At 51.7% G+C, this 23,635-nt stretch overlaps 1 protein-coding gene across 1 annotated transcript; it reads left to right on the top strand.

The window, feature by feature from the left end:
• Nucleotides 1–1,380: 1,380 nt before the first annotated feature.
• Nucleotides 1,381–11,317, top strand: RHOD (ras homolog family member D). The gene is made up of 5 exons (XM_045015384.1): nucleotides 1,381–1,828; nucleotides 4,965–5,052; nucleotides 9,094–9,203; nucleotides 9,697–9,831; nucleotides 10,187–11,317. The coding sequence occupies exons 1-5, from the start codon at nucleotides 1,685–1,687 to the stop codon at nucleotides 10,352–10,354; spliced, it is 645 nt and encodes a 214-aa protein (XP_044871319.1). The 5' UTR covers nucleotides 1,381–1,684; the 3' UTR covers nucleotides 10,355–11,317.
• Nucleotides 11,318–23,635: the final 12,318 nt, after the last annotated feature.

Here is a 23,635-nt window from a genome sequence, read left to right as displayed (position 1 = left end):
AGAGAAAGACACACACACACACACACACACACACGTGTACTATGGGAGTGAGGCAGGAGGAGATCAAAAAAATTAAATTGTATCTTTCATCTTTTGATCTTAAAAAAAAAAATCCTGGTTGGGGCCAGTCTCCAGCTTTCAAAGTGGCTCTCCTGATTCTTGGGGGCCTGATCATGATTATGTAACTTTGGGGGTTGATGACCTAGTGCACGCATGTGTGGACTAGGAGCGTACGTCAGCACTGCCAGCAGGAGACGTAATACCCAGGCCGAATAGACAAACTTGCACTAGCTCTGCTCTAGCTGGTGTGGCAAAAATAGCAGTGTAGAGCCCACCACGCCCTCTGGATCTCAGCTCCATTGGCTAAGCCAAGCCACCATCTGGGCCACTCCAGCCACAGTGCTACATTTATGACACTAGCTCGAGCTGAGCTAGTGTGAGTCTGCCCAAGAACATAAGAATGGCCACATCAATGGTCCATCCAGCCCCGTATCCTGTCTTCCAACAGTGCCCAATGCTTCAGAGGGAATGAACAGAACAGGGCAATTATCAAGAAATCGATCCTCTGTCATCTAGTCCCAGCATCTGGCAGTCAGAGGCTTAGGGACACCCTGAGCATGGGTTGTATCTCCAACCATCTTGGGTAACATCCATTGCTGGACCTCTATGAACTTATCCAATTCTTTTTTGAAATCTTTTTTTAGACTTTTAGCCTTCACAACCTCTTCTAGCAATGAGTTCCACAGGTTAACCAGTTCAACGTGGACTGGGCATCACACCTCCCACCTGCAGTGTAAATAGGATTTTATTTTTATTGATGAATGTTGGTAAATGTCAATTTCAGCATACATACACACCTCTGAAGAACTGTTTCCTTCAATAACCAGCGAAATGTACAACAGGGCAAGGTAAGAAAACAGCTGCTTGAGAACTGATTTGAGTTGGTATATTCTGATAAATCACAAATTGTCAACCTCATTTAACAGTTATAAAGCTTTATTGTTTTGAATCTCAGCATCTACTGCCATTAAATGATTGCCTGGCCCTCTCCCCCATTGTGTGACACACAGGCCCCAGGATTCCCACAACTGTGAAAATTTAAATCTATACAAAGTGGGGGGCAAAATGTTAAAATATCAACATCGATACTATCCATTGAAATTATAAAAAAAAAAATTTTGAAACCTGCCATGCCTGAGTCCAGATAGAATGAGCGTGTGTGCATGTGTGTGTCACTATTTACTCTCTCCTGTGCCAACCTGTCCCCTTGGCCTCAGTCACATTCCTGGCCACACCTGCCCCCACTCTCCCCACCCCACGGGAGGCTACACACAGGGTGTGGACCCCTTTGGCTCCTAGCCGCACCCTCCGGCTCCTGGCCGCACCCTCCTGCCAGAGCTGGGTGTAGGGCAGAAGCCAGTGTCGCCTGCAGTCTCAGAGCCAAGAGTAGCTCAGAGGCGGGGGGTGGACTCTTGGGGAGGAGGAGGAGGCCTGGAGAGCGGAGGTCACCGACTCACCGTACAGAAGGCAGGCTCAGGCGTGATCTGAGGGGGAAAAGAATCCTGCCCCGTCCAGCTCTCAGGCTCTGGGATGGTGCCCACTGGCAGGTGGTGGTTCAGGGCAGCTGAGTAACAGAGACAGGCAGAGCCCCCCCAGATGGGCTGTTAGGCACAGAGTGCTGGAGATGCAGCGAGGAGACAGGGCACAGAGCCGGACAGCAGGGGGCACGGAGACGGGGCCCACCGAGATCAAAGCTGTGATCGTGGGGGACGGGGGCTGTGGAAAGACCTCCCTGCTCATGGTCTTCGCCAAGGGGGATTTCCCCAGGGTAAGAACCTCCCCTCTCCTCACACTGCTCCCCCATTGGACCCTGTTTCTGCCTGAGAGAGATACCCTTCCCCTCACACTGATCCGCCAAGGGGACTCTGCCCTAGAGAGACCCCTCTCCCCTCACACTGGGGGCCCTGTCCCTACCACAGAGAGGCTTCCCCCCATCCTCTCACTGCTTCTCCATGGGACCCTATCCCTGCCCCAGAGAGACCCCCACAAACACACTGCTTTCCATGGGACCCTGCCCTAGACCCCCCTCCCCTCACACTGTTCTCCCACCCTTCCCAACATGGGACACAGACCGTGTCCCTCCCCTGGTAGACCCCAACCCAGAGAGAACCCCCTCACATGACTTCCCACATGGGACCCTGAACCAGGCATGCTTGGCCCACCTGTTCTGTCTCCAAGATAACCTCTTCCCCCACTGGGTCAAACCCCTGATCCATAGAGCAGCCCCTCCTTGACACAAGCTCGCTGCCCCACTCTCTCCTGCCAGGTGCTCTGAGTGAGCCCTGTGTGGAGCAAAGCCAGGCAGGAACCTCTGCGGGTGGAGGGAAACTCTCCCCATCAGCAGACTGCAGGAGCCCGGCTGGCCAAGGGAAGTGAAAGTGATCGCTCTGAGGAGAGGCCCGGCCTCATGACATTCTCCCTGCCCAGGAAACCTGCTCTGCTAAGGCTGCCAGCAAACACCCTCCCCAAGGAACTGGCAGGAGCTCACCTAGGCAGGATTGTCTTAGCAGCCGGCGGTGGCTAGAGAGATCCCAGCCTGTTCGGGTCACCTCCAGCAGTGAACCAGGGCATTTCCAGACTTTCCAGCTACATGCTGAGCTGCTGTAAGGCACTGGCTGCACACACAAGTTGTAGCTGTGCTGCTCTGGCTGTACTGGTATAGAGCATGCTGTATAACCCCCTAGTGGTGACAGTTACACTAGTAAAGCAGTTCTCAAACTTCATTGCACTGCAACCCCCTTCTGACAACAAAAATTACTACAACACAACCCCAAGCGTGGAGGAGGGAAATGAAGGCTGAGCCCACCCAAGTCCCACTACCCTGGAAGGGGGGCACGCAGCAAGTTTAACACCAGTCCTGTGACCCCATTAAAACAGGGTCCTGACCCACAGTTTGAAAACTGCTGCGCTAGTATAAACTCAGTAACCCCTTGGGGAAATGACCCCAAATTTTGCTCACTAACTGTACCCACACCTCCATGAAGCACAAAAAATGTCAAAGCAACCCAAGTAACTGGGAGGATTTTCTAGCATTTAGAAAAGTTGAGCTTTAAACAGAAAGTTGGTCTAGTCTAGAACTTAACTAGCCCAGGCAGTTTGCTGTAGCATGTGTATACCAGTATGGCCATCATACCTATCTCAGTGGTTTCATAAATGGAGCCCAGTCAGAAGGACACAGAGCTACTTCAGGTTTCTTAGGCTGGTGAAAAATCAAAGGTTCTCTTAATCTTTCAGGGCAAAATCCTATAGAATTTAGTGGGGCGGGAAACAGGTGGGCTGTGTAGGAATTCCTCTACAAACCTACTATAGAAAGCAATGGAGAATGAAACATTTTCTAAAGGCTTTTGTGACCGGTTTTAGAGAATTCTCTAGTGGGGTATCATGCCCTATTCAATGCTATAGGGTGATTCAAAAAGACCATATGAAATGTTGTTATAGCTGTATTGGTCCCAGGGTATTAGAGAAACAAGGTGGGTGAGGGAATAGCTTTTAAAGAGACAAGCTTCCAAGCTCACACAGAGCTCTTCTTTGGAGCATGCATTGGGGCACTCTATATTGGCGCCTCTTTCACCTGAAGAACTGCCCGCATCTCCCCACTAGCACCTTGGTGCTTGCTCTCAGGTTGCGCCTCTTGCATGGTGGAGAGGCAGCTTGGAAGAATACACAAAGCCAACACGTTCTTCTCCTTCAAACCCACCTCTGCTGCATGGCCTGCAAATGACACCAACCACCAAGCAACTGGGGAGCTATGGCCACTGTAGGCTCCACTCACCATGGCCATCTCACTGTGTTTGTGGCAGCCATCCATCCTCTCTGACTTCACGCTTGGCATGTAAACCTTTTGGGGCAAGAACCACCTCCTTGTTATACATGTACAGGGCTGAGCACAATGGGGTGGTGTCTCTCGTAAGCAAATAGATCTGGGAAACAATTTTTCAGTGAATACTAAATTTGCCCACAAAATGCATATTTTAGAGCACCAGAACTATTCACCAACTTGGGTCAAATTCAGTGAATAGTTTCAGATTCGCTCCAAAAAATTGGAGGCAAAAAGGTTTTTAATAAAAATGAAAATGTTGTATTTCACCATTTCAAAATTAAACATTTCATCTTTTCATTTCAAAACAGTGTTTCATTTAGAAATGTAGACAGGTTTTTTTAAATGAAAAAGGTGAAACACACTCCAATACAATCCATCATGAAACAAAACACTAGGAGGGAAATGTCTCAGCTCAAATGAAACATTCCATTTGATCCAAGATGAATTTTATTTCAGGGGTTTGGTTTCTGGGGTTTTGGGGGAGAAGGTTTGCAGTTGTGGGTGGTTTTGGTTTGTGTTTCAATGAGAAAAGCCCCCAAAAAATCCACTTTGGTTCAAACTGATTTTTTTTCCCTTTCAGTTCAGCCCCTGAACTGAAAAATCAATATTGGTTCATCTCTACATGTAAATAAAACAATAATTATTTAAAAAAAAAACAGGGAGACACACAGCACAAGCACCCTGGCCCCTAGCACATCACATTGGCTGGGTGGGGAGGGAAAACACACTGTTGCAGTGAATGGACAGTGGTTAGGGGCCATCCTTAGGACCTCCATTCAAGTCCCTGCTCTTCCAAAGAGCTTCCTATGTGACCTTGTGCCACTCGGTGCCTCAGTTTCCCATCTCTACAACGGCAGTATTACTTCCTTACCTCACAAAGGTGTTGCGAGGATAAATACATTAGATTGTGAGGCACTCCGTTATTACAGCAATGGAGGTCATGTGAGTACTTTAGATAGACTGACAGACAAGCATCTAAGGAAGAATGAACACTAGCTCCCCATGGGCCAGCCTGCTGAGCAGTAGTGATGGCTGTCTGTCTTTCCTTTCAGCACAGTGACTCTCCCCTCCTTTCTCCTCTCAGGTCTATGTCCCCACCGTGTTTGAGAAGTACTCTGCCTCCTTCCAGATTGGTGGCAAGCCGGTGCAAATCAATCTGTGGGACACAGCAGGTACAGTAACTCCTCATTTAATGCTGTAGTTATGTTCCTGAAAAATATGACTTTAAGCAAAATGATGCTAAGCGAATCCAATTTCCCCATAAGATTTAATGTAAATGAGGGGGTTAGGTTCCAGGGAAATTTTTTTCACAGACAAAAGACTATATATATAATATATATACGGACACACACACACTGTGTATATATACACACATATACACACACGCAGTATAAGTTTTAAACAAACAATTTAATACTGATACACAGTGATGATGATTGTGAAGCTGGGTTGAGGTGGTGAAGTCAGAGGGTGGGATATTTCGCAGAGAATGACTTACTGCTAAATGATGAACTAGCATTTGTTTGAGCCCTCAAGTGTTAACTCGTTGTTAATGTAGCCTCACTCTACAAGACAGCAAGGAGGGAGGGAAGAGAGCATAGCAGACAGAGACACACACCATGTGTGTGAGAGCGAGAGATGCACATTTCCCCTTTAAGTAGCTGACCCCAGTCTTAAGTACACTGCCTTGTTTATTAGATCAGCTTGCTGAGACTGCAGCTGCTGCCTGGAAGCTCCCTCTGTCCTGAACCCTGTTGTGCGTACCCCCTGCTCTATGGAAATGGGGTAAGCAGGGTGCAGGAGCAGGGGGAGCAAGACCCCTGACATTAGCCCCCCACTTTCCCCCTCCCCCCTACAGCAAGTAGGAGTCTCTGGGAGCAGCTCCGTGGCAGTGGGGGGAGGGACAGCTGCAATTGCTAGCCTGCTGGGCAGCTGCAGCACAGGGAACTTGGGGGAGCGGGGAGCTGATAGGGGGGCTGCCCGATCACCCTGGTTACAAGCCCCCACCAGCTAGCTGCAATGGGCTGCTCTTCCTGCAAGCAGCGGACAAAGCAGGCAGCTGCCAAACGCCTTAAAAGGGAGCATTGCACAACTTTAAACAAGCATGTTCCCTAATTGATCTGCAACTAACAATGAAACAAGGTTAACCGGAAGGACTTTAAGTGAAGAGTTAACTGTATGTACAGGGAGAGGATCTGGGTGTATGGGGGGGAGGAGTGGTTCAGTGGCCTGCTAAACCCAGGCTTGTGAGTTCCAATCCTTGAGGGGGCCATTTAGGGAACTGGGGTAAAAATCTGTCTGGGGATTGGACCTGCTTTGAACAGGGGGTTGGACTAGATGACCTTTTGAGGTCCCTTCCAACCCTAATCTTCTATGATTCTATGATACTTCCAATGTGAACAATAGAGGGAGCCAACATCCTGAGAGAAAAATTAACCAGTCTATTTGAGTCTAGGAATGTGTGTGGGGGCCAGTGGTTCTCAACCAGGGGTACACAGAAGTCTTCCAGGGGGTACATCAACTCATCTAGATATTTGCCTCATTTTACAATAGGCTACATAAAAAGCACTCTCTCAAGAAAGATCTTGGAGTCATTGTGGATAGTTCTCTGAAAACAACCACTCAGTGTGCAGCGGCGGTCAAAAAAAGCAAACAATGTTGGGAATCATTAAGGAAGGGATAGATAATAAGACAGAAAATATATTGCCTCTATATAAATCCATGGTACATCCACATCTTGAATACTGCATGCAGATGTGGTTGCCCCATCTCAAAAAAGATATATTGGAATTGGAAAAGGTTCAGAAAAGGGCAACAACAATGATTAGGGGTTTGGAACAGGTGCCGTATGAGGAAAGGTTAATAAGACTGAGACTTTTCAGCTTGGAAAAGAGATGACTAAGGAGCGGGGGGAATGAGATAGAGGTCTATAAAATCATGACTGGTGTTGAGAAAGTAAATAAGGAAGTCCTGGGCCTTCTCATAGCACAAGAACTAGGGGTCACCAAATGAAATTACTAGGCAGCAGGTTTAAAACAACAAAAGGAGGTATTTCTTCACACAATGCACAATCATCCTGTGGAACTCTTTGCCAGAAGATGTTGTGAACAGCGGCGGCTCCAGGCACCAGTGCTCCAAGCGTGTGCCTGGGGTGGCAAGCCACGGGGGGCACTCTGCCAGTCCCTGCAAGGGCAGCAGTCAGGCAGCCTTCTGCAGCTTGCCTGCGGGAGGTCTGCCGGTCCTGCGGCTTCAGCAGCAGTTCAGCAGGGAGTACGCTAAAGGCGCAGGATCGGTGGACCTCCTGCAGGCAAGCCACCAAAGGCAGCCTGCCTGCCCTGCTTGGGGCAGCAAAAAAGGTAGCTCCGCCCCTGGTTGTGAAGGCCAAAACTATAACAGGGTTCAAAAAGAACTAGATAAATTCATGGAGGATAGGTCCATCAATGGCTATTAGCCAGGATGGGCAGGGATGGTGTCTCTAGGATCTAGGAATGAGTGACAGGGAATGGATCAGTTGATGATTACCTGTTCTGGTCACTCCCTTTGGGGCACCTGGCCTTGGCCTTGGCCACTGTTGGAAGACAGAATACTGGGCTAGATATGGACCTTTGGTCTGACCGAGTATGGCCGTTATGTTCACTAGCAAAGTCAGTACAAACTAAAATGTCATACTGACAATGACTTCTTTATACTGCTCTGTATACAATACAGTGACATGCAAGTACAATAGTTGTATTCCAATTGATTTATTTTATCATATAGTAAAAATGAGAAAGTAAGCAATTTTCCACTAATAGTGTGCTGTGACACTTGTATGTTTATGTCTGATCTTGTAAGCACATAATTTTAAGTGAGGTGAAACTTGGGGTAGGCAAGAGTAATCAGATTCCTAAAAGGGGTACAGTAGTCAGGAACAAATGAGAGTCACAGGAGTAAGGCTTGGGGCATGGCTTGCTATGCAAATCATAGTTTGATCTAAGACTGTGTACACTATACATGTGTACAGGTGTGTGGTGTATTATGCAAATCAATGGTGGCTTTTATTAGCATGCAAACTTTCTTAAAACATTTTCCTGCAAACAGAAAGGCCCCTTTCCCACAGGCCCACCTCAGCACTGTGAGATTAAAGTTCTTTCTGGGTTCTGCTGTTGGCATCCTGCGCTCTGTCCCGTACTCTGAGCTTCAAGTGACACGGCCCAGGTCTGCTGGCCCCCCATCCCTTCCAACAGCAGGGGCCAGGCATCAGAAATTCACAAGATCAGCTTCAAAAAAAAATCATGAGATCTGTAATAAACTGGGAGCGCTTTCTTTTCTTTTTGGTTTCTGAGCCCTTACTTTGTCACTTTCCTCCACTCCATAAGAGCTACAACCTTCCTCTTTATTTAAATGTAGAGGAGAGTCACCCCTAATCAAATGACTCCAGGAGCTGGAGCTTTTGGAGAAATACCCACTGTCATGATAAAATCATGAGACTCATCACACCTACATTGCAAAAGCAGGGCTATCGTTCAGATAATGGGTGTGTGGAGTGATGGGAACTCCGGGCATGGGTGAATGGGGGTGTGGGCAGAAGGCTGTCTACCTAAGATACTTTTCTAGCTCCCATCTTCACAGTAGCTGACCTCCTTGCAATCTCTAGCAAATTTATCCTTGCAATGCCCCTGTGAGTTAGTGCACTGCTATAATCCCCCTAGTACAGATGGGGAAACTGAGGCATGGCACAGCTAAGAGACTCACCCCAGGTTGCACATGAACTCTATGGCAGAGCAGGAATTTGAACCCAGACCAGCCAGAACAATGGCAGGCAGGCCAAGGAGAAAAGAGCCAAGAGGGGATTCCCCTGGCACTTAGAAGGAGCTATAGATCACCACTTCTCGAATCTCTGCCAGCTATTGGGGGGCTCTCTGCAGGGTCTATTTGGAGTGTCAGAGAGTGTAAGTTTGTGGGAGTTCATGCATGTGCTAGAGTGTACATGTGTACACACATGTACATGCATCTGTGCATATGTGAGTATGCATGCACATATGTATCAGCACATGTTAGTGTGTGTCAGTATTCATGTGTATGTGTGAGTGCACTAGTGGGTGGCTGAATACACATGGTTAGCTGTTCCTGAGGGCTAGATCCCCTCTCACATACAGAGGATGAGGAGGGAGGTTGGGGACCCTGCATTTGAAGGGGAGGGGTACTTAGTGACTGCCATCTCCTCCTCATAGGGCAGGAAGATTACGACAGGCTCCGTCCCCTCTCCTACACAGGAGCCCATGTGATTCTCATGTGCTTCGATGTCACCAGTCCCAACAGCTTTGACAACATTCTCACAAAGGTAACAAAATGGTCTATAGATCAAAGGGGGGAGGCTGGGACTGGAGTAGCTGGAAGCTCCGCACCAGCCAGCACTGCTGCCCTTCTCCCTGCAGCATCCCCTGCTGGGAGAGGCAAAGACTGGAGTAGCTGGAAGCTTCCCCTTGACCACACAGCCAGCACTCCCACCCCTCTCTCTGCAGTGCCCCCAGCTGGGAGAGGCTGGGACTGGAGTAGCCAGGAGCTCCCCGACAGCCAACCCCCAATTTCATGAGCATGTATGGCGGGCCATACAATTTCCATACCCAGACGTGGTCCTCAGGCCAAAAAGTTGGCCCATCCCTGCTCTAGCTCTGTTCCGCTGGCCTCTATTGTGTTCCTTAGGTGTACATCCCATTCTCCGATTTAATGAGGGTGAACATGGGGCTCAGACCCTCCCCTAAAGCCTCTGAAGACATGCAGGGTCTCCTGCCCCAGTGCTCAGCCCCCCCGTCTCCATCTCTCTTCCTGCACAGTGGTACCCGGAGGTGAATCACTTCTGCAAGGGTGTCCCCATCGTGCTGGTGGGCTGCAAGACTGACCTGAGGAAGGACAAGGTCCTTCTGAGGCGGCTCCACGAGGACCGGCTGGAGCCCATCACCTACCACAAGGTGACGCAGCCCCTTCCTCCCCCCCCCCACCCAGCCCACTTGGCCAGCACACACCATCCTGAATCCTCAGGAAAGAAAAATAGTCCCTCCCAGAGATAATGGGCCAGGGGTCAGCCAAGCTCCTAGACTCCATGTTGGGATGAAGTTGTGGCAAGGCAGCAATTACATCAGCCGAAGTAGGGCATGTCCTGGGCCCTGCCAGAGACATGGGGAAGCCCAGGGATGGTGGTAGGGGAGGTGATGCCCAATGGGAATGGATCCTGGAGGCCCCAGGCTGTACAATGGGCATGCCATGCCTTCAGCAGGGTCCCCACCCTCTACCAACTGCAGGTCTCACGCCACTCCCCTGTTGCAGGCGGAGGCTATGGCCCGGGAAGTGCATGCTGTCACCTACCTCGAGTGCTCGGCCAAGTACCAGGAGAACATCACCACCATCTTCACAGAGGCCTCCAATGCTGCCTTGAGCGCCATGCAGAAGAGCCAGCGCAAACGGAAACCCAAGAGGAGCTGCCTGCTCTCCTAGCCGGCTCCACACTCCTCCTGGGGATGCCCCAATGCCCTGCACCCATCCCGGGGCCAGCAGTGCCCTCCAGCATCTCCATGGGCATCGGCTCCCACACAGCCAAGACCGATGGCAGATCTTGCCCTCCTTGCAGCAGGCATCATCAGAAGGTGAATGATGCCACAGGAAGGGCGAGTGCCTCCCCCATAGTCTGACATGGCTCCTTCTCCACTCTGGTCTCATTGCAGCTGGTTCCAGCTCTCAAGATTCACTCCCTCAGCTCTGTAACAGAACACAAGTACATGTTCAATAGCCCTAACTCCTCCGAGCTTCACCTGGCTCCATCCGGCAGCTACCAGCCCACGCGGCTTCTAATAGCACAGCTCAGCTCAGCACTGCTCCCATCACCACAACCAGGCTTGGCTTGGCATGGTTCCCGCACAACTCCCACCACAGTGATCCACGGGGGCCCCATCCATGTCCAGTGACCAATTCCCTGAATCCATCCATAAGACTCCACAGCCACAAGTCTCTGCAGTGCATAAGCCCAAGGAGGGACTGTGGTGTTGTCTTTGTTGTATGTTTGTACAGCACCTCACAAAGTGAGGTCCTGGCCCATGGCTGGGGCTCCTGGATGCTGCGATAATACAAATAATAAATACTAACTGGGAGTAACAGATAAGGCTGAGGGTGAGGCTCCCTCTCCCATCAGGGAGATCCAAGTGAGGAAATGCCCAAAGACCCCTTGGTGAGAGATGGGAAGGACCAACTAGACCACCCAGCTTATCACCACAAAGCCAGGGCAGGATTGATCTCCCAACAGGACATTTCCTATGGTCTTGACCAGTCATGTTCAATGCCATTGGGGCTCCCATCACCTCCCCTGGAAGCAGATCCCATGGCCTAAGCCATCTCATCTTCCCAGGGCCACCCAGAGGATTCAGGGGGCCTGGGGTCTTCAGCGGCGGGGGGCCCCTGCTGCCAAATTGCCGCCAAAGACCCGGCTCTTCAGAAGCAGGAGGACCCCCCCGCTGCCAAAGACCTGGAGCAGAAGAAGCTCCAGGGGCCTGGGCCCCATGAGAGTTTTCCAGGGCCCCCGGAGCGAGTGAAGGACCCTGCTCCAGGGGCCCCAAAAAACCTCTCATGGGGGCCCCTGTGGGGCCTGGGGCAAATTGCCCCACTTGCCCCCCTCCCCTTCTGGGCAGTCCTACATCTCCCAGAATATCTCCTTGCTTCCCTTGTCCCTCACTCAGGTTCCATCCTATGACTCTAGTTATTCCCCTGTCTGTCAAACTAAGCTCCTCCTTCCTGGGGGTTTAACCCCCCTTCATTGCTGCATCCCTAAATCAGCTGGATCCTCCTAAATCAGTCACCTGAGCTCTTCTCTGAGCAGCTACCAGTGTATTGATCTCACTCTGGTAACGTGGTACCCAGAGCTCAGCACAACAGGACAGAACCCTGACTGGAGTAAATTGGCATCATTCCATTGACTCCAATAGGGCTGCACCCATTTACACCAGCTGGGGATCTGGCCCAGATGCCAATGGAGTAATGCCAAATTTACACTAGCTAGGGATTTAGCCCCCTTGCAGCTCCAGCTGATTTGGTCCAGCTGGGGATCTGGCCCATTGATTCCAATGGAAATAGGGTTGATTTACACCATTTGGGGATCTGGCTCTCCTGGTTGTAGCTCTGGAGTTAGTTTACACCCACTGGGTACCTAGCCTCCTTGATTCCAATGGAGTGATGCTGATCAGCCCCATGGGGCTGGGGGAGGCAGGCATACATACTAGTTATAGGGAATGGGATGACCCACCCCATTGGGAATTAACTGAGTTAACCACAAGAGTGACACAAAGGTCCCTTGGCAAAGGGTCCCCTGTTCTGTACAAGCAACTCTTATTTCAGACCTGATAAATTCACTACATCAAACATGCCTTGCCCAGCATTTATCCATAAAGGGTAACATGGAAGATAGCTACAGAAAGCTTGTGACTTATCAAGACTCCTAATCATTGCAAGTAGTTGTAACAGGTAATAATTTAAGAAACATAACTACATTGAAAGTATGCTTTATGGACTCAGTCGAAGATGGTCTCCCAGGGATATGTCTGGTGAGAACACATTCAAGCAGGAGTTGTCATGCGTCCCTCATTAGTGGTGATGTAATGCAAGGCTCAATTGTCTAGCCTTGCTCCATCCCAAGATTATCAATAGAAAACCACCAGAAACCACTGCAAATACCTGAAAACACAGAAATAAAAAAGGCCACCCTATCTATGACAGGACAAAAGACTGTTTCAGTATGTGACAAAGTGGGGATTTTCTGTAATATTTTTATGAGCCTCAGTTTCCCCATGTTGCATTGTTAGCCATGGAAGAGGGAAGGACTGTTGGCTCTCAGGGCAGGCTGAGACACACAAGTATTAATGTCACCTGTCTGAGCCTGTATGGGTTTGTGAGTTGGTGTCAGTGCAATGGTGCCCCCTCTGGCCAGATAGGGCATAACAGCTGAAGTTGGCCTGGCACACAGTGAGGGTGCTGAAAGCCAGCCCCTTTACCCCTGTCCACACCCCTCCCCCAGCTGGGGCCAGGAGCAGTGCTATGTCTCTGGGAAGGGGGACCCAGACAGAGATAAGGGGGCAAAGGCTGGGGGTGAGCACAGGGCCAGTAGCAGGGCCCCAGGCACGGGTCCAACAGCTGAGGTGCAAGCCACAAGCACAGAGCCAGAGAGTGGAGTCCCAGGCACAGGGCCCCAGGGCTAGGAGTGGGGCCCTGAGGCAGGAGCCCCAAGCACAGACCAGCAGCCAGGACCCAAGCCCCAGGCTGTAGAGTGGAGGCCTGGGTGCAGGTAGGGCCGGCTCTGGCTTTTTTGCCGCCCCAAGCAAAAAAAAAAGGGGGGGCCACCGGAGCAGCAAAGCAGGGGAAAAAACAAACAAAACCACAGCGGGGCCAGAGCGGCAAAGCGGGGTGGGGGGGGACAAAAAAACAGCGCGGCTGGAATAGCAAAGGGGGAGGGGGAACTGCAGCACAGCCGGAGCAGCAAAGCAGGGGGCAAAAAAAAAACACAACATAAAACCACGGTGGGGCTGGAGCAGTAAAGGGGGGGGAACAGGGCGCTGGAGCGGCAAAGCAGGTGAAGAAAAAAAACAATCTGCGGCGCGGATGGAGCGGCAAAGCGGGGGTGGGGGAACGGCACGGCCGGCAAAGCAGGGGAGAACAAAACAAAAAACGCTACATGGCGGCCGGAGCCAGGGGACTCCTGTGCTGCAGAGTGCGCACCCAGTCTAATGGGAGCGAGGGGGGAGAGAGAGAAGGGGGCAGCCAGGGCTTCAGGGAGGCACTCACCCCACGGCCCCGACCTCCGCGCCGCCTGCCGGGAGGGCTCCGAGCTGCTCCAGTCGGTGGGGAGGGAAGGACACAGGCTGCCCTGCCAAATTTGCTGCAGGGCGCTCCCCTCCTCCACCCCCTACAGGGCGGCCAGAACAGCAAAAAAAAAAAAAAAAAAAATCAGTGCCACCCTAGGATTGGGCACAATGCCACCCCCTAGAATCTGCCGCCCCAAGCACCAGCTTGCTCAGCTGGTGCCTGGAGCCGGCCCTGGGTGCAGGGCCAGTGGGCCTGCACAAAACCTGGGGATGCTGCAGCACCCCCCACACCCCTAGTTTCCACACCTATGATCAGGGGGTTAGTAGAGGAACCCAGACCCACCCACTCAAGGAGGTTCCAACTCAGGGCTCTCAAGCTAAGTAAGCCAGATCAGTATTCATCACCTCCAGCTGTGCCCTAAGCGCCAGCTTACCTCCCCCAGGTGCTGCGGGCTGTCTCCTCCTAAGGTGTTCTCCTTGAGCAGCTCTTCAGCAGCTTGCTGGAAGAGTTCCCTGCTCCAGGCCTGCTTACTCCTTGGGGAACCACACCACCCTCTCCCAGTCCTTTTATATTCCCAGTTGCACTGAGGCAGCCAATCAACGAGGGCAGGCAATGAGGGCTGTGTTAACCCTTTAGTTGCTGGGCTGGCATGGGGTACATACACCCCATTACAGGGTCATTTTAAAAAAGAGTGGCCAAAGCCAGTCCCATATCAATGGAAAGTCCAAAAAGACAATGGAAAACCCAGTCACCAGCACATTGACACCTAGCAACCAAGGACCCAGGGGGAGAATGGTTTCCTCACCTCTCAGCAGGGCAGCTAAGCAAAAACCTGGGTTGAAGAACAAAAGACTAAGAACTGTGGAGGTGGGGGTGTTAAGGGTTGGCTGCTGGAGAAAGTCCGGGGCTCTCATTTGGGAATAGACCAAGGAGATCAGATGGACAGAGACAAAGACTAAACAATGGGATTGTGATGTTCCCCAGCGTACAATCTGGTCTGTTGAACAACTGTGTCCCCTCATTTCTCCAATCTGGGGTGCCTTTTACACTGCTTTGCTGTGAGAGCAGCCACTCCCGGACTGTTCACCCACAGCCTCCAGCTTGTAAATTACTCCCAGTTGAGTTATATGATTGCTCTAAACCAGCTGCTCCTGAATTATATTGCAGAGTGACACCAGAAAATTCCTAGTTCCAGACTTGTCCCCACAAATGTGCATTTTGTACTGCCCAGCACCCTCCTGGACAATACAAGCTCATAGAAAGTCTGTCATTTCAGTAATAGAAAATGATATGCACAAACTCCATTATCTCAAGTGGAGGTTCCCAAACATTTCAATCCAAACACACACTGGTTCAGTTAAAATGAATTTATTAACTAAAGAAAGGTAGATTTTAAGTGATTACAAGTGATGAGGCATAAAAGTCAGAACTGGTTACAAAGAAATAAAAGGTAAGATGCAAACTAATACCTAACTTAACCAGGGCCGCCCAGAGGATTCCAGGGGCCCGGGGTCTTCGGCGGTGGGGGGTCCTTCCGTTCCGGGACCGGCCGCCGAAGTGCCCCGAAGACCCGCGGCGGGAGCCCCCCGCCGCCGAATTACCGCTGAAGCGGGACCCGCCACCGAAGTGCAGCCCGGTCTTCGGCGGTAATTCGGCGGTGGGGGGGGTCCCCGCTGCGGGTCTTCGGGGCACTTCGGCGGCGGGTCCCGGAACGGAAGGGCCCCCCGCCGCCGAATTACCGCCGAAGACCAGGCTGCACGTCGGCGGCGGGTCCCGCTTCGGCGGTAATTCGCCACTGGGGGGTCCGTCCGCCCGGGAGCGGACGGACCCCCCGCCAGCAAAGACCAGGAACGAAGACGCTCCTGCGCCCTCTTGCCCCGCCCCTATTCACCCCCCCCAGAACACCCACAATCCAACCCCCTCATTCCCTGCCCCCTGACCGCTTCCCCAACCTCTGCCCCCTCCCTGTGCCCTGACTGTCCCCAGGACTCCCTGCCCCTTAGCCAACCCCCTCCAGCCCCAGCCCCAGCCTCTTACCCCCGGCTCCCTCCTCACCTGGAGTCTCAGCGCCTCGCTGAACAGCCGCAGCGTGTGTCCGGCGGGGCCTGAGCTCCGTCCCGCTCAGAGCCGCGTGGGGAGGGGGCGGGGCTGGGAGTTACACGCCGAGCGGAGGCAGCTGAGCTCAGCCTGGAGCACGCAGCCCCGCCCCCTCCCCACGCGGCTCTGAGCGGGGCGGGGCTCAGGGGCCCTGGCGGAGACACGCTGCGGCGCTGTCTGAGGACGCCGCTTGATGCGCTAGGGCTCCAGGAGAGGGGCGGAGGCGGGAGCCTCAGCTGCTCTCTTGGGGGCCCCTGCGGAGCCCGGGGCCCGGGGCAAATTGCCCCCTTTGCCCCCCCGTCTGGGCGGCCCTGAACTTAACAAGCTAAGTGAATTTAAAGCAAAAGAGTTTCTCACCATAAGCTTACAGCAGTCTGGCTGGATTTTTCAGCCAGGACCCATCCCCCAGTTCAATGATGCTTCTTTTGTCTTTCAAACATTGTTGATGCCATGAGTACAGATGAGGGGAAAGGTGATTTGGGGCCTCTGTTCCTCATTTTTATATCTTTTCCTCCTCTCTGAGACTCCTCTCCAGCTCGGGTTCAGGAGACAGCCAGTCTGTTACCCAGGCTGTTCCATTCTGTTAACTAGACAGCCAGGCTGTTCCATTCAGCAGGGTGATGGATGCTCTACCCCTGCTCCCATGGGCAGCAGGACACTGTGGGGAGTCAATCACTTTGGGTGATGGAACATCGGCCCCATGGGACATTCCAGTGCAGCTGGCAGCAAGAACTTCATGTGGCTGGGAGCTGACTCCTTATGGTGCTTTCAGGGCTCTTGCCACCCCCTCTGCTGCCGCCCCGAGATCTAGCCTTAAAGCGCTGTTCTGCTCTATAGCCTTATTCTCTGTTGTGATCCAGCCCCTGTAAGGCAGGAGACGTGGTGAAAGTGAGTGGAGACAGCCCCCAGGGAATAACCCACTGGCAGAGGGCCTCCCTGAGCAGCACAGAGGTCTTAATATTGATTCCCCTGTTCACCTCTAGCATCTCAGCCCAGGGGGAGCTCCTATATTCCAGCTATTCTCTGCTTCCCATGGCTCGAACTGCCCCCTTCCCTCCCATTTTAGTGCTCAGAGGAGAATTGGGGACACCGTAGCCTCATGGGCTTCATTTATCGCAGCTCACCAGCTCAGAGATGGACTACATGCCCAATTTAGAAGCAAAATGAAGCTGCTTTCCCTAACCATGGACCAGCCCTACAGTCACCACCTGGGATCCAGGAGGCTCCTTCCCTCTCAAGCAACAGCCAGAATGAAGAGTTTGCAGTGGGCAGCAGCAGGTTCATGGTTCTGCTAGCAATGCTCAAGGCAGACAGCAATCCAGCTCTCTCTCCTGTTGCTGTGCTGGCTCTGAAGGGACAGCAGCAGGAAAGCAGTCAAACCCAGCTGTAACTGGCTCTGGCTCCAGTACCCACGGGGAACAGGTTGAGGGAGGAACAAGGGGTCATCGTTACCTACACGCTGTGACTGTACTTGCTTCCTTCTTCTAGAGCAGTGTTATTATATGTGACTACAGCAGTGCCTAAAGGCTCCTGACCAAGATCTGGGCCCATTGTGCCAGGTGCTGCATAGACCCCTGACTGGCATCTGGGCCCATTGTGCCAAGCACTGCACAGACCCGTGACTGACACCTAGGCCCATTGTGCCAGGTACTGCACAGACCCCTGACTGACATCTGGACCCATTGTGCCAGGCACTGTACAGACCCCTGACTGATATCTGGGCCCATTGTGCCAGGCACTGCACAGACCCCTGACATTTGGGCCCCATTGCTCTGACCACTAGACTCATCTCCTCTCCCAGAGCCAGGGCTAGAACCCAGAAGACCAGCCTCCAGCCTCTCCTGCTCTAACCCAACTAGACCTTACTCCCACCCAAAGCTTGTAAAAATAAAACAACAAACCCAGGAGTCCTGACTCCCATTCCCGCAGTTTGAAAATTAAACAGACATTGCTCATTAATTAATAATAACTTGGTGCATCATAGCAGATAGCCCTGTCCTCCCTGATCAGAATGGAAACCAGTTGTTCCCAAACAGACTGATAGAGAGAACTGCATCTAAAGAGGAAAAAACTCATTATCAGGGGAGCGACAAGATACAGTGAAAGGGCAATAGCTACACATGCGGATTGGAAGGAAGATTTAGGGTCTTGTGTTATGCAGATGACCTAATGGTCCATTCTGGCACTAAACTCCATGACTCCATGAATTCAGGTAGATACAATGCTATGGTTTGGCAGGATGGAGCTCAGAACAAGGTTGCAGTTTGGAAGTGGGAAATCTTTCACTGTGATCAATGTGTTCGGACAGGAAGTTGTTATTGCTGCCAGACCCCATGTACCACCATTCTTGCCATTCATAAAGACAGCAGAGGGTGATTCACTGTCCTTGCAGGCCAGGGGAGAAGGAGAGCAGAAATATCCAGAAAAGCAGATCTCACAATCCATAGATAGGAAGAAATACCCCTGTTGCTTTTCATATGGGTTTGTCTTCACTGGATTTTTGTACCTTAATAGCCAATTAACTAAAGGTACTTAGCCCATTTGTAGCTGCTAGTGTGAACACTCTCCACTCTTTTGTTCCAGGCTACAGATGGTCAGACCCAGATCATCAAAGGCATTTACAGTCCTACCTTCTGTTGAAATTAATGTAAGTGGGGAGCATAGGCCCAGATTTACAAAGGGACTCAGGTCATATCTACACTGTGGGTGCTGTAGTGCCGTAGCGTAGACACTTCCTACATTAACAGAAGAGGTTTTTCCATTCCTGTAGGAATTCTAGCTCCCTGGGAGACAGGAGCTAGGAGGCTGGAAACATTCTTCTGTCCAGTAGCTGTGTATACATTGGGGGTGAGGTCGACATAGCTACAGTACTCAGGAGTGCAGATTTTTCACACCCCTGAGCACTGTAGTTATGTTGACCTAACTTTTAAGTGTGGACAGATGCTTAGAAAGTCACAGAACAATGCTGTGATCCACAAAGCCCAAGTGGGGCACCTAGGCTCCCTGTATGATGAATGGGGAGAAATAAGTGCCTTAGAAAGCAATCCACAAAAGCCAGCATGCCAGGCGGGGAGCCACATTGACAATAAGAGATATACAGTCCAGCCTGCCTGACCCGCCTAGTATAAGCTCAGCTCTCGCCTTCCAATCTCCAACACTGAAGCCTGTGGAGCGCCCCAGGATCTGCCCACCTCTTGGGGATTTACACCCTTCCACACAGAAGGGGGCTCTGACATTTGCATTGCACCATCCACCCTCTTTGCAAGGGGCTGGCTGGTGGCCAAGAATCCATGTACAGGGAAGGGGCTGGCTGCTGGGGACACCCTGTGGGAACCACTACAGCGTCAGTATTGTGGGCCCTCCTGTATGGGTGGATCTCAGGGACAACAGTCTGTGCTGTTCCACATCCCTAGCAGACTCCTTGGCTTGGGGTCTGCATAGCCATTAGGGAATCCAGGCCGATTTGGGGCTCAACCACATGCTTTTTCCTTCCAAGTCAGTTCCCTGATACAGCTTGACCTAGGTGCAAACAAAATGTTACAAGGACTGGAAAATGTTGATGGCACATATTTTAGGAGCACTGTATCTCAGGGACCCCTTTATGTAACAACCCCAAATTTGGATCACTTAGCTGACTCTGGAGCCCCATGAGGCACAGGCATTTTCAAGACAATCTGAGCAAGCCCGTGGATGTGAGGGCACTTTGAAAAATCATCTGTTAAACAGCGAGTCTCAGCTTTAGCTAAAGCAGAGCAGTTGCTCTGTTATCTTAAAGAAATCCTCAGGATCCCTGGCTCTTCTATATCACTTTTCATCCATACATTCCAAAGCACTTTACAAAGGAGGCCAGCATCATTAGCCCTCTTTCACAGATGCGGAAACTGAGGCCCAGAGAAACAGCACAGCTTGCCCAAGGGTCATCCAGCAGGCAGGGGCGGCTCTGGGAATTGCGCCGCCCCAAGCAGGGCGGCACACCATGGGGGGCGCTCTGGCGGTCGCTGGTCCCGCGACTCTGGTGGACATCCTGCAGACGTGCCTGCGGAGGGTCCGCTGGTCCCGCAGCTCCGGTGGACCTCCCACAGGCACGCCTGCGGATGCTCCACCGGAGCCACGGGACCAGCGGACCCTCCGCAGGCATGCCTGCGGGAGGTCCACCGGAGCCGCCCACCGCCCTCCCGCGGCACGCCACCCCAAGCACGCGCTTGGCGCGCTGGGGTCTGGAGCCGGCCCTGCCAGCAATAGAAATCGAGAGGACTTGCAGCCTGAGGGACAGGGGATAGACCAGAGAATCACACCATCACCAGGAAAAGGAAGGTCTACATGACAGGGGACTCCTTACTGAGAAGAATAGACAGGCCTGTAACTAGAGCTGATCCGGAGAACAGAAGGGTGTGCTGTCTGCCGGGTGCTAAGATACAGGATGTGGACCTGAGGCTGAAAAGGATCCTAACGGGAGCGGGAAAGAATCTGCTGATTGTCCTTCATGTGGGAACAAATGATACGGCTAGATTCTCGCTGGAACGTATCAAGGGAGACTATGCCAGACTGGGGAAGACGCTTAAGGAAATAGAGGCTCAGGTGATCTTCAGTGGGATTCTGCCTGTTCCTAGAGAAGTGCAACAAAGGTGTGACAAGATTATGGCGATCAACAGATGGCTCAGGCAGTGGTGCTATAAGGAGGGCTTTGGGATGTACGGCCACTGGGAAGCATTCATGGACAGAGGACTGTTCTCTTGGGACGGACTTCCAGGGCCGCCCAGAGGGGGGGGCAAGTGGGGCAATTTGCCCCAGGCCCCGGGCTCCGCAGGGGCCCCCACGAGCATGGCTGAGGCTCCCTCCCCGGTCCCACCCGGCCCCGTCTCCTCCCGGAGCCTCAGCCCATCCAGCAGCGTCCTGGACAGCTGCAGCGTGTCTCCGGCGGGGCCCCTGAGCCCCACGCCGCTCAGAGCCGCGTGGTGAGGGGGCGGGGCTGCGAGCTCCAGGCTGAGCAGAGGAAGCTGAGCTCAGCGTGGAGCTCCCAGCCCCGCCCCCTGACCACGCGGCTCTGAGCGGGGCGGGGCTCAGTCCCCGCCGGAGACACGCTGCCTCGGTTGAGCGAAGTTCCTGCATGCGCTGAGGCTCCAGGTGAGCGGGGAGCCAGGGGTAAGGGGCCAGGGCTGAGGGCGGGGTTGGCTAAGGGGCAGGGAGTCCCAGGGACAGGGAGGGGGCAGAGGTTGGGGGGGCGGTTAGGGGACAGGGAACAGGAGGGTTGGATTGTGGGCATTCCAGGGGTCTGTTAGGACTCAGCGGGGGAGTGAATAGGGGTCAGGGCAGTCAGGGGACAGGGAGCAGGGGTGGGGTCCTGGGGTGGTAGTGGAGGGTCTCTGGGGGATGGTGAGGGGACAAGGAGCAGGATGGGTCGGGGATTCTGAGGGGGGCAGTTGGGGGGCAGGAAGTGGGTAGGGGTTGGATAGGGGGCAGGGCCAGACTGTTTGGGAGGCACAGCCTTCCTTACCCTAAAGCTCATTCAGCAGTTTGAGGCTTGCAGAAGAGCCAAGCTGTTAGCTTTTCCATTAGGGCTACCATCCCTTTCACTTCTCAAATGCCAAATTATAGTCTATATTTAATTTTAGTGCCATAGGGAGATTCATTTCAGGGGAGGGTAGCTTCATTTAAAATTAGCCACTGGGGGAGGGATCACATGAGAAGAGCAATATCCTACAGCACCTACCTCCTTCCCAACCCTACCAAGGGAGACCCCCCCACACACATTCCCTGAGGCTCCAGAGGGGCTAATTCAGTGGTTCTCAAACTTTTGTACTGGTGACCCCTTTCACATAGCAAACCTCTGTGTGACCCCCCCCCTTATAAATTAAAAACACTTTTTTATATATTTAACACTATTATAAAAGCTGGAGGCAAAGCAGGCTTTGAGGTGCAGGCTGACAGCTCGCGGCCCCCAGTAATAACCTCGTGACCCCCTGAAGGGTCCCGACCCCCAGTTTGAGAATCCCTGGGGTAATTTAATTTTAACACCCTATGTCCATTCACATGCATGTGCTGTTTTGAGCATTTCAGTTTTCACAACATAGGCTCATCCCAGATTTGGAACAAGCTCAAATGCTCAGTTCGTGGAGTATGTACATAAGCTATACTAAAGACAAACCCACAGTAACCATCTCCAGTTTGTGAGGGACCCCATGGAGCCAGTCTCTAGGAAACAGATAAATGCATGGAGGTTAAGTCCATTAATGGCTATTAGCCAGGATGGGTAAGGAATGGTGTCCCTAGCCTCTGTTTGTCAGAGGGTGGAGATGGATGGCAGGAGAGAGATCACTTGATCATTACCTGTTAGGTTTACTCCCTCTGGGGCACTTGGCATTGGCCATTGTCGGTAGATAGGATACTGGGCTGGATGGACCTTTGGTTTGACCCAGTATGTCTGTTCTTATATTCTAACCTAAATGAACCCAAAGTTATGGAGACAGATATGAGTCAAGGAAGCCAGCAGAGTATCAGAAACCTGGGAAAAATCTCTGACTGGATGGGCTCAGGCGTTTGGTCACAAGCTGAGGTGGTTCAAAAAGTTTTGGATTTTTTTTTAAGCAGAATTTTTTTATTGTTTCTTTTAACAATCAAACACAGGAAGCAGCAGATATTTGGCCACACACTTCTGAAACCCCAAACCATATTCAGGTTATGGCAGACTAATTTCAGCTTTTCAATTAAAAAAACCACAACGAATTTTGAAGGAAAGCAGATGTTGTCCGTGATTTTTTCTGCTTTTTAAAAACCCCGAGTTTTCAATTCAGAAAAAGTTTTGACGGCACATATTTGTCCAACCCTTTTAATGAGCTTTAGTGCCTTTTAGCACTAGCTGATGCTGAGAACCAGTGATACCTTGTAAAGAAGTTTTCTCAAAACTGGATTTGTGCCGAGATGCAGAAGGTTTATTTTTCCCAGGGCCACCCATGGGCGGGGAGCAAGTGGGGCAATTTGCACCGGGCCCCGCAGGGGCACCCACGAGAATATAGTATTGTAATTTTTTTTTATGGAAGGGGCCCCCGAAATTGCTTTGCCCCAGGCCCCCTGAATCCTCTGGGCGGCCCTGCGGACTTCACCTGAGTAAGGAGGGAAATAGACTTCTAGGATGGAGGCTGGCACAACTGATTAAGAGAGCTTTAAACTAGGAATTTGGGGGAGGTGGTTGGGAGATGTCCAGGTAATCTCCACGCTGGAATTCAACATTGAGAGGGAAGAAAACAAACTAAGAGAGGATGCAGCCATGGGCAGGAGAATGGACATAAGGAAGAAGGGTAGTATAGATACCAGTCTAATTGGAGATACGGGTGGTAGAATGTCTGTGCCTAACCGGGTAAAGAACGTCAGTGAAACCAAATGGCAAAAATTAAGATGTTTGTACACTAATGCGAGGAGCCTACGTAACAAAATGGAGGAACTAGAGCTACTGGTGCAGGAAGTGAAACCGGATATTATAGGGATAACAGAAACATGGTGGAATAGTAGTCATGACTGGAGTACAGGTATTGAAGGCTATGTGCTGTTTAGGAAAGACAGAAATAAAGGCAAAGGTGGTGGAATAGCATTGTATGTCATTGATGAGGTAAACTGTAAAGAAATAGGAAGTGATGGAATGGATAAGACAGAGTCTGTCTGGGCAAAAATCACATTGGGAAAGAAAGCTACTAGAGCTTCCCCTGAGATAGTGCTTGGGGTGTGCTACAGACCGCCGGGATCTGATTTGGATATGGATAGAGACATCTTTAATGTTTTTAATGAAGTAAACACTAATGAGAATTGTGTGATCATGGGAGACTTTAACTTCCCAGATATAGA

This window comes from Mauremys mutica, chromosome 4 (genome assembly GCF_020497125.1).
Source record: "Mauremys mutica isolate MM-2020 ecotype Southern chromosome 4, ASM2049712v1, whole genome shotgun sequence".
In the NCBI taxonomy this organism is placed as follows: Eukaryota; Metazoa; Chordata; order Testudines; family Geoemydidae; genus Mauremys; species Mauremys mutica.
This window is presented reverse-complemented; position numbering and strand designations above follow the sequence as displayed.